The sequence below is a fragment of the Pseudonaja textilis genome, chromosome 2 (genome assembly GCF_049901715.1).
Source record: "Pseudonaja textilis isolate UNSWEBS1 chromosome 2, rPseTex1.2, whole genome shotgun sequence".
In the NCBI taxonomy this organism is placed as follows: Eukaryota; Metazoa; Chordata; class Lepidosauria; order Squamata; family Elapidae; genus Pseudonaja; species Pseudonaja textilis.
This window is the reverse complement of record NC_141991.1, coordinates 128,014,714-128,029,729: the sequence shown is the minus strand read 5'-3', so window position 1 is coordinate 128,029,729 and position 15,016 is coordinate 128,014,714. Positions and strand designations below refer to the sequence as shown.

At 33.8% G+C, this 15,016-nt stretch overlaps 1 protein-coding gene across 2 annotated transcripts in view; it reads right to left on the bottom strand.

Annotated features, from left to right (window-relative positions):
• Positions 1–249: 249 nt before the first annotated feature.
• ACVR1B (activin A receptor type 1B) overlaps positions 250–15,016 on the bottom strand; it is a 34,850-nt gene continuing 20,083 nt past the window's right edge. For both annotated transcript variants that reach the window (XM_087925186.1, XM_087925184.1), the window contains exons 4-9: positions 11,069–11,299; positions 7,348–7,515; positions 6,243–6,399; positions 5,198–5,322; positions 2,839–2,969; positions 250–2,255 (exon numbers count right to left, since the gene is read on the bottom strand). In XM_087925186.1, the coding sequence (XP_087781312.1) occupies positions 2,130–2,255; positions 2,839–2,969; positions 5,198–5,322; positions 6,243–6,399; positions 7,348–7,515; positions 11,069–11,299 (938 nt within the window). In that variant the 3' untranslated portion in view covers positions 250–2,129. The remainder of the gene's footprint in view (positions 2,256–2,838; positions 2,970–5,197; positions 5,323–6,242; positions 6,400–7,347; positions 7,516–11,068; positions 11,300–15,016) is intronic.

Here is a 15,016-nt window from a genome sequence, read left to right as displayed (position 1 = left end):
GACAGTAAAATTATACACATGAACGTTTCCATTACCTGAGCTCCAAGTGTAAATCTTCGTGATACGTTGTTCTCAATTCCAACTCCAGCAATCATAGATGCCATTTCTTATTTATGAAAATATATGATTAACATAAATTTCAAGGTGCCTTTTACTTTAGATCAGAAATGCATGGAAGATTTTAGTAAATGGTGTCCCTTTGCTAGAGATTGGTGGTGGTCTCTGGCTCAGAAATGATCAGACCAAAATAATAGAAAAGGGCAAGTTTTACAATCAAAAGCACAAATCCCAATATGCCTACAAACAAAAGCGCCTGAGATTTCAAAACACAGCATTAAAGGAAGCTACAACTTGTTACAGACCTAAAGGAACATCTCAAATTGACTCTAATACACAATGCAACTCTGCAATGTATAGAATACAATCAAAGACACAGAAAGGTTAAGGGAGAGGGAAGGAAAGACGTACACATGCCTACTCTGACAAATAACAAATACAGAATGTTTTATATTCTTATAAAATCCCCAGTCCAAGAAGGGATAACTCCTCCTCTTAGTAGTCAAGGGTTCATGGTTTATATAGAAACAGTTCCAGTGTAAAATTGAGCTGTGTGCATTTCTCAGTTTTTTTTCTTTTTTTGCAGTGATTTCTTTATAAACAAATGAGAGGTAATTATCTATTTTATAAACAATAGTAAAAAAAGTTAAAATCCAGCCCCTCCGTTAAAATAAGAATTAAAAAAAATAATCAAACCACTCCAGTTAAATGTTATGGCTTCAGGAGTTATCTATCAAACACCCAATCTACACATAATGGAGTCTAATGCATTATCTGCATCACAATACAATCTGAGGCTGTCCCCCCCGCCCAAAAGATGTGACAGCCTAATCAGTCCTACTATGCCCTGATCATTTAATTCAAACAAAATGCATGCAGTTAATCCAGTCCCAATCCTTCCCTATCCCACCCCATCCCATGCCCAAGTGACACAAAGTAGCTTCCAGAATAAGGGAGACCATATTATATTTAACTGTCTATCTATCTATATATATATGTACACATAAACACACACACACACACACACACACACACACACACACACACACACACACACACACCAGCTTTATTTTGCAGTCATTGATCCTTGAAAGGACAAATGTTGCCAGGAAGTCTCTGAGTGCATATTTCTCCGTAGCCATTTCATTTGGTAGAGAAATGTAAAACACTGGAGTTGTTCTGCCAAAGGCACCTTGAGAAATGGAAGGGCAATGATCCTAAACGGTCAACTTCGTTTGTCTTTCTTTAAGTAGGAAAGCACCAATTTCAGCAGATACCTAATTCTTCTACAACTCTTTCCATTGCTACCCATTATGGGACAATTTTAAACTAAAAAACAAACACGCACAATCAAAGTATTTTCCCTGCTTTAAAAAGGGGGAAGAATGGCAGTGAAACACCCCCCCCCAAGTCTACTATTTAGCAGGGCAGAACCCTACTCCTTCCTAGTGAGAAGACAGCTAATTATCAGCTAGTGAGAAATAAGGAATTAGCACCTGCACTTCACAAAAGGACGCTCTACATTTTCAACATGCACAGGACCACAAGCAGACACAATACACACCTATGGGGCAAAGGGATGCATACCTTTGCACATGCACACACTGTAGTTCTGGCTTAGGATCTGTTGAGCTAGAAAAGGGCCACTATCTGGCCAGACAAAGTGCACACAAGGTGCCTGTGTGTACACGGCAGTCCTCAAAACCTTCCCCTTGCCACACTTTTTAATCCACAAGAAAGTATCTTCTTCTGCCAAGCCACAAGGCTTCCCCTAATCAGCACATAACTCAAATTTACAGGGATTTCCATAAGAGAAACAAGGTTATATTGTGACTGACATTCTCCTATACAAGCCCCTCAGAACGCTCTCGAGAGGGAATTCAAAAAAAGATGCGTTTCACTCTTGAGTGAGTGAAGTCTTTAATGTCGATCTTCCTCACCTGGCCACCTGCAGGCCAAGCTGTCCAGTTGATAGCAGCAGGCTGAATACAAAGACGAGGTAGGCCTTCTTCACCACATCAATTCTTGCATGGCAGCTTTTTGTGCACTTTCCTCAAGATGGTGCTTGCAGTCTAAATTTTCACATCTTCCTGGATACTGAGTTGAGAGAGAGTTTTCTTGATGCGTAAAGCTGTTAGTCGTGCTGCTCCGTTGGCATACCAGCACTCTCGCATCATTTTCCCCATAATTCGCAAAGCCTGGGAACATGGGGAGAACGGCATCAGGAGAAATTTCAACAGATCAAATCCATTAAAAAATCCATGAAAAATAGGCTGCTTTTATGCTTATGATGTGCTTTGTGCTTATGCTTTTTTATTAATATGCATTTAAAACTGCAGTGGCATCTTATTTTCTTATTAGGACTTTTAAAAAAATCTAGTCAAAATAAAATTCAGTGTTTGGTTTGGCTTGAAATGTGTGATGTGTGAATCCAATGTATGTTATTCAAAGTGCCACAGTTATGCAAATCCTAGTCCATTTTTAACTGACTGGCTAGAAGTACAATCAAAGCCAGAATTCTAATATCTTTTGTAGAAAATTCTTTTTTGTATGTGTGGATAGATTGCACAAACCTTATTCAATAAGCCAGAATAAAATGCTTCAGTACAAAACATTAAAAAGAGAGGTGAGTTGGTAACTGGGGTTTTTTATCCAATTGCTACCAAGATTTCATGCCAACAATTTGCTGAAGCTTTCCTTTCCCCTCTAGCTAATATGACAAATACTATATTAAAAATTATGCTTTATGGCATGCTTTTTAGTTTTCAAGATCAACTGTACCTCATAACTCTGCCACCAATTGGGAATGTTTGGTCGTAGTTTCTGTTCACATACCACTTTTCGCATTTCTTCAATGGATGGGTCAGAGGGCACAAGGTCATAGTATGGAAGCTGATATTCTTCATGAATACCTAAAAGGAAAAAAAGAGAAACAAGCTATTATTTCTTATGAAAGTATCTTTTACATAGGCACAGTAGCATTAATGATATAGAATGAACAACCTGCAAAAGGAGCAGGAAGTATCATACAATACGGAACTTAGCAGTGAAGCTGGTATCTGATGATGTGTGCAAGTTGGTTTTCAATAATGATAAATTATGATTATATAATAACAACAACAATATGTGCACAGGAAAGAGTCTGTGGCCTGCTTCTTTAACAATATTTTTGTTACCAAAATAGAGAACAATATAGAAAATAAGAAAAAGAGTTATATATATCCAGCAAATATTACATGAAAAATACTCATGATAATCCTAGAAAAAACAAGAACATTATTACCTACTATTGTATTCTTTACTCTAACAGTGTATTAAAAATATTTTTTCTCCCAAGGAGATTATAAATAATGGCCAAGTTAAACCTAGAAGTAATATATTAGTCTTTCAGTTTTGGTAATTGAGGACTTTCCCAATATACAGATCCATATGAAATTATTTCTCTTTACGTTTCTCACAATGAGATCATTTTAGATTTCAACGACTGCTTTTTCCAAACTATTTTTCAATATTACGTATCATGATAACAATGAACAAAATCTTTTTCCCTCCTTTTAAACACAAATTCAAAACATGTTTATGATTATTTCACCTTCTGTATTTGGGAACCAGTGATTTTCCTGAATAAAGAAGACATATATTTAACAACTACTACACAGTTGTATTTTGCACAAAAATGTTCAATTAGAAATTAATTGCCAATCTTATTATATAGACCACTTAGAATTACTTTGGTGATTGGGATGGCATAAAAACAAACAAATATAAGATTTTTAAAAATGCTCGTCTTATCTACTGATGTTTTTTAAAAGTACCTAATTCGTATAATATAAAACGGTGGTTTTTAAAAACAGAAATTTACTCTAGCAAAATTATTCTTACAACTACTTCTGCAGTTCCTTTGTTATTGCAAAATTCTGATTTCAATACTTTTTACAGAGTATTAACAACATTGGTATCTGAGTTAGCTTTTTAACATTTCAATTATATTTTAATCCTTTCTTTTTAATCACAGTTATTAGTTTTATCCCTGAGATTAAAAAGTTGTGTTATTAAGTTTGTGACAGAATAATTATTTTATCTTATTTTAAAGTGTGGCAATTAAAAAAATCAACCATGGAAAGACTGCTTTTTAATTTATTATATTTAAGTTATCTTTTGTTGCCTAATTCAGTTTAATTTATTTGATTTAGGAGCAGTCTGACTGAAAAAAATCTTTCATCATTTCACCCAATTCATTTTTTAAAACTGTATAAGGCTTGTCTTCTTTATCATGGATCTTCTTTTTGTCTAGTTTAACATTGAGTGTGTTCTTTTTTTGCTATATAACATTAAATGTGAGTTTTTCTTATACAAATGAGTATAATTCCAATTAGCATATTCATCTTAGTATCTACAGTCTATGTAAGCATTTCAATTATACTATTTGATGTGATAAATTTAACTTATTTTAATGAGATCTGAACAACACATGCATAGATATTAAAAAAACTTTGCTGTATGTAGTTTTATTGAGATGTTGGAACAGTAATATGCAGATACAATGTACTTTTACCAGACTTTTGAGAAGTGGAAAATTTTGAGTCTGGAAAATTTTGTGTTTCTTGCTTATCTCTTGTCTTTCCTCTTTTCCATTTATGTAAGTTTAAATAATACTTTTAATAAGCATAGACTGCAATTATAACCTATTTTCTGCTCCCTGCTTATTTCCATTTAATAAACAATATCATTTTTTCAGTTGCTGACAAAAAATTATAACTGGTCAATAAAAATATATAGCAAAAATTACCTTACTTTGGAATACATTCTACAGTCATGCAGATTAAGGAGGAATGTTTTTAATACTTTATAACATACCACCTCTGTTAATTAGCATACCAAAGAGAACAAGAAAATAACATTTAATGTTAATCCTGAACTGTAGCTTTGTAGTCTGAACCATGATGATCATTCAAATGTATTAAAGGACAGTCCTACTACAATGCTAAATCAGTGGAAAGAAAATCAGATTCTGAGTCAGCAACTTTATTTCCTTTGCATTAAAATGTATTGAATTGTAAGATCTTATAGGAGGGAGGGAGGGAGAGGGAGAGGGAGTGGGAGGAAAGGAGAGAGAGAGAGAGAGAGAGAATTCTATTACCTCCTGAGTTGCACCTGCGAGCAATTTCCCAGTAAACCAGGCCAAGGGCATAGATATCAGCACACTTAAATGAATCAAAATGCTTCATGTTTATTGTTTCATCAAGAACCTCGGGGGCCATGTAACTGTAGCAAAAGAACAATCAGATTAATGGCATCTATTTGAGACACATATGTTTCACATATGCCACTTATACAGAAAATCATGCATCTATTGTCTACTATTGTAAGAACAAAAATTCATTCAACAACTGAGGAAAGCCCATATTTTAGAATGTTTTATATTATTTGACTTTCTGCTAACAGCATTTTTAAAATGTTTACCAACAAAATCAAGCTAAAAAGAATGATAATTTTGTCTTGCTAGTTAGCAGCACTCTAAAGGGTTACTTGGCATGAAAGGTGAAGCAGGAATAGAAACACAAGTTTGTCAAATGATTTAGTTGTCTGCTCTATAATACAGTATTTTTGTGAGTGATTGGATTTAGCTCTACAAAAAGTATGGTTGCCAGAAGAGCTTGTTGAAATACAATGCACAAGATTTTACACTACAGATATTAAGGGTTATCCCAAATAATTTACTTAGAAATCATTTTGAAAAGCGAACATATTAAAAGACAATGCAAATTTTAAGTATATAGTTCATATACAGATAAAAGGCAGTTGCCTAATTAATATGTGTTCAGCTATCATTAAAGATTATTATTCTCCTTTTACAATTCATCATTTAATGAACTGCTCAGGTTTATAAAAATGTTAATTACATTTCCAATGTGCATGATTTTTGTTAAAGAATATTTTATGCTGTAAAGTACCTTATTGGGAAACTCTTTAAATTTCAAAAGTAATTTAATGCTGTAATTAATTCACAAATACCCAATGCTAATGATGCATGTGAAAAAACTAATTAGACTTAACAGCTAATGGCTAAGACAATACAATTCTAAAAATGAAGCAACCAACAGGCTACAGAGTAAGAAAGCGTTCAAAATTACCAGCTGTATCTTTATCTACGCAACCCAGTGAGCTCAGGTATAATTACTCACCGTTTTGTTCCAACTCTTTGATTAGGGGCAATATCAATTGTATCAGTAACAGAATCATGGCGGACAGCTAGACCAAGGTCTGCAATGGCACAAGTTCCATTTTTCTTCACTAATATATTTTTGGATTTCAAGTCACGATGTGCAATGCCAGGTTTTCCTAACAAAGGATGAGAGAGTGAGTTTTGTTTATACACTCTGGCCAAGAAAAAACAAAAAAGGGAGAGTCATGGAAAAATCTTGGCTCAGCCATGATAATATTAATCTGAGATCTAGAAATTGTAATTTATACTGAAGGAAAAAAAGCAAGATCTTTTATCCAACTTCAACAATGTAACTTGAGTAGGTCTTCTACAGCCAACTCCTCCTAGATTAAGACAGTAGGACAGTCCATATATATTATTTCTATCTTGTTATATCATTTAAAATGTAGGATGAAGAACAGAAATTACCTAATCTCATTTATATCCTTCCTTAGCACATCAATCCTGATTATCTTAAAGTACAATTCCTCATTACTTTGAATAAGAGAAACTATGCTTAATGTCAGTTCATTAAACGGAATCTCTAGCCCACATATTCCAAACGTCTCTTCCTCTTAAATAAACAATATCAGATTTCTAAATCTTCTCAATATTAACCTATAAACTAATTCAATCCAGCAACAATCCAGGTTCCATTCATTAAACAATACCACCAACTGGAACCCTGAAAGTGCATCTTCTTTGTAGCAAACAATACTCTTTGGAATGCTTTCTCCCTGAGAACCGGCTGGCCTCCACTCTGCTGTTGCTTTGAGGAGCTCTTCACCTAGGCCTCTAGCAAGTGAGAATGAGATCCCTTGCTTCATGACTTCAAGTCTGTTTTGCTTGGCATCTTTTATTGGTTTTATTGTATTTTAAAAAAAAATTAAATCATCCAGAATCATTAAGAGTTGGGCAGAACACAAGTTTAACAACAGCAACAATGATAATTTATTAGAGTAAATGAATTTCTTTGTATCAAAAAAACGTATTCTCTTTTTTAGCTCACATCTATCAATAATAACAGAAGTTTGTTTTTCTAATTTCCAACTGTTCATTACCAAATGTACATTAGTACCCCTTACCTTGAGTCCCCACAATTTCCATGTGCAGATGTGCCAAACCACTGGCAGCAGACAGAGCCAATTTAATCATCCCTTCAATAGTTACAGTATATCGGTTGAGGTAATCAAACAGAGAGCCATGCTCATGGTAATCAGAGACCAGCCATAATTGTGTCCAAGTGCCATTATCTGTTGGCAATACAAAAAAAGAGGAAAATATACTGAAACAAGAAAATAACAATGGTCCTTTTTTAGAAGTCATTGAAGAACAGCAGATTCATTACTGCTTGCTACTATTTAGCACAGTTCAGAAATATATTATATTTTAACTATATCTGTGTAGCTATTTATTGTGGGATTTATACTAACGCAAGTTTGTACTATAGATTCATTTTCCTTTTCCAGTTTAGTCCTCACAATAATCAAAATATTATGGTAGAGATTGGATTTGGTAATATTTTCCTCTTCTCACCCTTGCCCCAGAAAATGCTGCTAACATGCCCTCTGATATAATGAGACCAATGGGAAATGAAGTGAGAAACAGGAATATCTGGAGGCGCAATGGCATTCCGTGGATGGCAGAGCTGACAACCACAGTAGAATGAGGAGCTGGTGAATGGATCAGTAAAGATAAAACCTGGGATGGTCCATAAATTCTCTATACCAGCTGTCTCCAACTTTTCCAGTTCTGAGGATCGCTGGGGGGCGGGGATGGTTTTGTGCAGGTGCGCTGCTTGCACAAATGCATCTTCTCAAGTTTGTCTGCTGCTTCTGTGGCCAGGGCCCTAATCCCTGGCTCCGGGCTGTAGATCAGGGGTTGGGGACCCTTACTCTATATAGTGGCCCCCTACAAGGAGATTGTAAGACACTTGCTCAGGTGGGTTTTAGAGCTCTGGGAATTATAGGAAAGGTGAGTGATTTGAATAATTGCTTACCTTGTATTTACAAAAGAGATGTGTTAAACTTCCAAGTTTTAGTAAACTATTTAAAGAGATTAAATATCAGGATTTGCTTCTGGTAGCTCTAAATAGATTTTCCTTGAACAGGATTTAATGACAAATAGATTTTAAAATATGTATGTATAGAGAAGAGATACAATAAGGGAACAATATATTTTTTGTTATATTTTCAGAAAAAGTGATAAGATATTGTGTTAAAAGGAAAGAAATATGAAACTGGTTTATTTGATTAATGTTAAAATATATACATTGTTATTTTCTCATAACTGAATGGACTTTGCTGATTAGGACTGAATGAAAAGGCTTTAAATTTTGTTTCTAGATAAGCACTGAGATAGGAATAATTGTTGTTGTAGTACAAAAAAGGTGATAAGTTATTAAAATTGTACTTGTTTTTATGAAGGGGGACTCTTTGAATATCTCTTTTTATATTTTTCGCTTTTCTTTGCACCTTTCCCTTTTCCTTAGTTTGTATTCATTTTGTGTATATTTATGTAAATTTTAACAAACATTATAAAAATATCTCAGAGGATCTGTACCCAGTTTTTGTGTTCAGGTTTGTCATTGTACAATACAGCTAACTAAACCAGGCTTATATACTTCTCTCCACAGAACAGTGATTGCAGACTGCTTTGTGTCTATAAAAGGCAGAAAAGACAGTTTATTTGATCGTAAAAGCAGAGAACAATAATGCTTAGGGGACGGAAATATAAAAGCTGATACTTGGGTTTGTTAGTCTTTGCTCCATTAGAAGGCAGTTAAAAACTAATGTGCAGGAATGTTGTCATCTCATAGAGCATTAGATTATTGAAGCTTGAAGAGCTTCAAAATAATGCGCTTTTCTGGATACTTTTATAGATGTTAACTGTGCCTCACAGCATACACTTGAATGTAATTAGATCGCCAAGTTATTTTAATATTGTTTGGTCTTGAATTCATCACACAGTGAACATTGTAAATAACTGATAACCAAGCAGATACTCAGGGTGTTTCCAGATAAACTTAACAAATTTGCATGAACTGCACAAGATCAGATCAGTTTCTCAATTTTGGTTTCTATTTTCTGACTGGATATGTTTCCAGGTATGGAAATATAATGAACAGAGTGAAGGAAGCGAATCTTAAGAGCTAATGTAGCACCAAACCATCATCAATCATATTTTGTTAGAATGTCTCGCATTCACATTCAAGGCAAAGAAATAAAAGAAACAATAAGAGACAATCCCAAAGGTGGTAAAGTTCAGAAACTAAGAGTTTTGTGAGATTATTTTTTTCCAGTTTCAAATGTAGATCTGATAAAAAATTACTTCTATGAAAGTAATCAATTAAACTTCAAGAACTAGTTGCCATCCCAAGGAAAAAGATAATATAGACAGGAAATTGTCAATCATACGTTGAATTACATAGTGCAATTATGTTAACATGACCAGTTCCTTTTTCTTATAATAGTTGCTTACTAGAAGCTAAAAACGGTGCAGTTTATGTGAAAGAAAGTGCAGGATGCTTTTCACGGCATCCTGCAGTCTAAGCCATTATTGCAGTTGTATTTTTTCCTGGATAAAGCTGTCTCTGCGATGGTGTGAGTAGACTGAGAGATTAACAATTAACAATTGATTAACAATTCATCATATCAATTTCTTACGCACTTCTGATTGAGTCTCTATTTAAGAAAGATATAGGTCTAAAGTTGATATCTTTCCTCCTTCATGATAGATGTTTATCAATTTCTTACGCACTTCTGATTGAGTCTCTATTTAAGAAAGATATAGGTCTAAAGTTGATATCTTTCCTCCTTCATGATAGATGTTTAGCTCAAATCAATGTTTGTAATTCAATTTATTTAAATACCTAAGGGCTAACATTCTTGAATATTTTAGGTCGGGATAATAAAGTAATCCCTATACCGTTTATGAAATCCATAAGAGATAACTTTTTAATTATACAGCATCTCAGTCTATTTTGATGACCAAAAATTATCCTTGCTGTTCTCCTGTATGTAAACTTTAACATATTCATTACCACCTTGGATTTTTGACAATTCCCCAGTGTTTCAAGTTCCCCCAGCCACCTCTTCCTATTCTCAATATGCATTCCCTCTTACTCTTAAGTCCTATCTGATATTGTTCTTTTTTTCTTCAATGTTTACATCCCCATTTCTTAACTAAATGTAAATGTTTATTTCTATTCAAGCTCCTCTCCCCAAAAATTACCTGCCAAAACTCTCTGTTACTATTTCTAGTTTCCTAGCATATAAAATGTTCTATAATATTTTAGGATATTGTATCAATACAGCCAACAGATATACAAACTTTATCACTACTGCTAAATAATCATGCAGCCTATTAATTGGGTTTTAATTCAAAGCAGCATATAATAGCTATTGCTATATCATTAATACACAATAACTGAATTCAAAATCGCATTTAGTTGTAGTTTTAAACACAGCTATAAATAGTTCAGAGTCAAGCCTATGAACAAGCAAAGGTAGCCATTGTGTTTTCTGACTTTTTTTTTTCATTTTAAAATTGTTTTGCCATACTCTGCAAATTGGTAAGGCGTATGGGTAAGGAACACCTGGAATAAGCCAAGAAGCCACTAACCTCAAAGCATATTTACAGATCATGCTAAGAGACAGGTGATCTTTTTGTAGTACATGCTAAATCACACATTTAAAAAAAGGAAAATTAGATTTTAGTGCAAAATGTGAACCTATTGTACATCAATATTAGGCTTCAAAGGCAATTGAAGTATTTGTTTACTGGAGCATCAAAGCAGCAAAATACCTTTGTTGTCTGCAGCAATAAATCCCAGAATGTTCTCATGGCGCAACATGACTGTTTGATAGATTTCAGCTTCTCTAAACCATGATCGCTCTTCCCGTGATGAGAAAATTTTCACAGCTACATCACCACCACGCCATCGCCCACGCCACACTTCCCCAAAACGACCTTTGCCAATGATTTCTTGGAGGACAATTGTTCGTGCCACAGTACGCTGGACAAACAGTGGTAAGCCTGAAAGCAGAGAATGAAAACAAAGCAAAAGACAATGACAAGAACAGTAAGCTCACCTTGATTTTATCATCCTTCAAGTATACACACATCTGATATAATTATACAAGATATCAATGTAACATTTCCCCCCCGCCCCAAAAAATGGGAATATTCGCACTACTCAGGTGACCCTGAAGACACAGATAACCACCAAGTGGCCTCAACTACTTTCTAAAAGGATGCCAATGACCAGCTGTCTGCAAGGAGTATACTTCCATTCCCTACCATCCGGTCAGTACTGAAGAAGCTTCTCGGATGAGAAGTGAAACGTCTTCCAAGAAAAACAAAGTCCAGTTGCCTCTTGAAAAAGCACCTTTGAGACCTTTCTTAGATTAAAAAATAGATATTTTAGAAATGAATGAATATGTATGTCAGTTCTAGTGTCTTTTTTTCAGTACACCACACCTTCAAACTTGATGTAAACTGAACCTCTTTACTCAACTCATCAACTAATTGCAAAATATTTTGTTTTGAAGCTTCTAAGTTTTTCTTTTACTGTAATTTAAAAATTGGATCTGGATATTGGATTCTAAACATTAGTACTACTTGCTTTCTTAAAAAAGAAACATGGGGATTTTTAAAATTGATTAAAACTAACTGTTTTGGCAAATCTATACCTGTGGAATTGGAACTTGGACAACTTGTGGCGTGCTCTCATGAGAACACCTCATTTTTCTACTTAATCCTGTGCTGACTGAAATGGACTCCGAGTAGTTTTCTGTTACCTTTCGCTTTATATTTATTTTTAGACACTAGATGGTGCTATTCACTAGAGTCCACAGATCAACTGAATTTATAAATAGCACTTTCACTAAGACTTATATACCACTTCATAGTGCTTTACAGCCCTCTCTAAGGAGTTTACAGAGTCAGCATATTGCTCCCAACAATCTGGATCCTCATTTTACTGATCTCGGAAGATGGAAGGTTGAGTCAATCTTGAGCTGGTGAGAACTGAACAAAATTAGTCTGCAATACTGCATTATAACCACTGCACCACTAAGGCTCTTAAGTAATCAGTTTATCATTGACTGGCTCAAAAAAAAGAAAGAAAGAAAGAAAGCATTTGGACCTGAAGAATTGGAATTCTTTAGGATTGTGTTTGAAGAATTGACAATAAAAGTGACACAATCTATAGGAGATACATTTGAGATGCTGGAGAAACAACTGGACAATAAGTTGAATTACTGGCAAAGTTAAACAAGTGAATGACAAAATGGACTTTCTGGAAAATAGAATGGGGCCTAGAGATGCTTAGCTGGATAGAAGACTAGGTAATATTATGTTACTGAAACAAAGTTTTTAAGACTTGGAGCTATTCCAGAAAACCCTGATAAAAGTATAAGACAGTAGTAAATAAAAAACAAAGATAGTTAAAAAATGAATGTACAAGATTAGTTTTAAAATTGAGATGAATTTTAAATATTTGGTGATTACATTGACTAACATAAATTGTATGTGGGTTCAGAATAACTATGGGAAAGTGTGGAATGATGTTAAAAAAGATTTATTGAGGTGGGGCAAATACATCTGTTTTTGTTGGGTATAATTTCTGTAATTAAGAAGAATTTTTTCCCAGGATGCTATTTTTGTTTTGGACAATACTGATATTAATATTTATTAAAATGGTAAAATATTTTCCCTGCCAGTCAGTCGTGCCTGATTCTAGGGGGTGCTGCTCATCTTCAATTCACAGCCTAAGAGCCACCATTTTCTGAAGACGCTTCTGTGGTCATGTGGCTGCCATGACTATACACAGAGGTGTACAGAACATTACTTTCCAACCAAATTGGTACCTTTTAAACTACTTGTGTCTATATGCTTTTGAACGGCAAAGATGGGCAGGAGCTGAAGTGAGTAACTCTGTCACATGTACTTAGGTCTCAAATTATCAGCTTTCTGGTTGACAAGCCCATTGTCGTAACTGCTTGGTCACTGTACCCACCCACCCCAATCACTTTATTAGGCATGCCAAATTGAGGGTTTGGAATAAGTATAATCCAAGAATGACTTCCCTAAAACTCCTCTATTGTTGTCCCTCAAGAAACCTTTTTCAAAACAGAAATGATAGTCATAGGAATCTGGTCGACTTATCTAAATTAAATTCAAGAGAAGAACTGATAAAGGAAGTTCATATCTGTCAGCGATTATGCTTGGTGATAAAAAGTTTAAATTGGATAAAAACTATGATTTTGCAAATGAGAAACTTGACTTTGAATTAGATTGATGAATGTGATGTTGCTAAGATGCATAAATTTAATAAAAGTTTATACAGAAGTTGATTAGCTTAAAGATTGTATAATCACATGGACAAAACAGTTTGGATACAATATAATGCTTGATCAGTAGGGGAAATATATGGAGTCAAGGATTGAAATTACATTGATTGGATGCTGAAAAGAAAAATGAAATACAGGAATTTTTTAGGTTTAATGTTGGATGTTTTGGTCTCTTTTCTCTTTTTTTGCATACAAATCATTGTTGTTACTGTTGGACATTTGTTTTTTTTGTTTTGTATTTATTCTCATTGATAAAACACAATAAATATATACACTGAAAGAAATTATATTGAAATATAATTTGAAAGAGAATTTCTACATGATAATGTATCATTGGTATTAATACTGGATAAATTATCAAAGGTATGTTGGAAAATATATGTTGGAAATGCAATCAGTGTTAAAGTACTTTTTATCATTTTTGATAGACTTATAAGAAAGCTAAGAAATATTGGGATCAGATTATGTACTTAAATTCAGATAATTCATAAAATAAATATACAATTGAAATAAGAAATTTTGCTTTCAGGTTTGATGGACAAACTGAAGGAAAACAGAACTTTGTTTTTATATAAGGTATCAGCAAAACTGTTGCTTGCACTGAGGTGGAAGGGTTTACAAATTCTTACAAAAGAAGAACAAACAGTGAAAATTTATGGAACTGAAGGAAATGGCAAAATTAACTGCTTTGATCAAAGAGATGAGTTTATCTAGCTTTGTTTCTCTTTGAAAACCACTTTAAGATTTTTTACTTGAAACTGAAAGCAATAAAAATTTTATTTTGGGATTTTATTATTATAAATGTTGATAACTATAGAAGTACAGTGTATTATGATGAAATTTAGAGTAAAAGATTACCATACTTTATATTTGTAGCTATATCAAAGAAAGCCAGAAGCTATTCTCTTCTCTGATTTTTTATATTTTTCCTCCTGTATTAGATTTTCTTGACTCTCACGTTTTCTTTCTTAATGTTTTGTTCTTTTGTATTTTCTCATTTATTGAAATGTAATAGTTTTGTAAAAGAATAACATTGTTATTAATTACTAATATTTCATCTTGTTTGTTAACATTCTTATCACTAACTTTAGTAGAAACAGTACTAATAGAACACTGTATCTCCTTGATTTCAAATTTAAGTTACCTGTAGCTCTGTACAACTTATTTAAAGCATGAATTGCATGCTTTGGAGACAAATGAATTATTCTGAAGTGTAATTTTAGCTTTTAATATCTTGCAGCTACAGTTTGTGGCAAACACTCCAGTACAAATAAAACATTAGGTAGCCATTTAGGTGGAAGTTGTGCAAAAACTCTAGGAGGCATGGATATTCATAGGTTAATACTACAGATTACCATTTATATATTGACGTTTATAATAAAAAAGCTGAACATCTTTA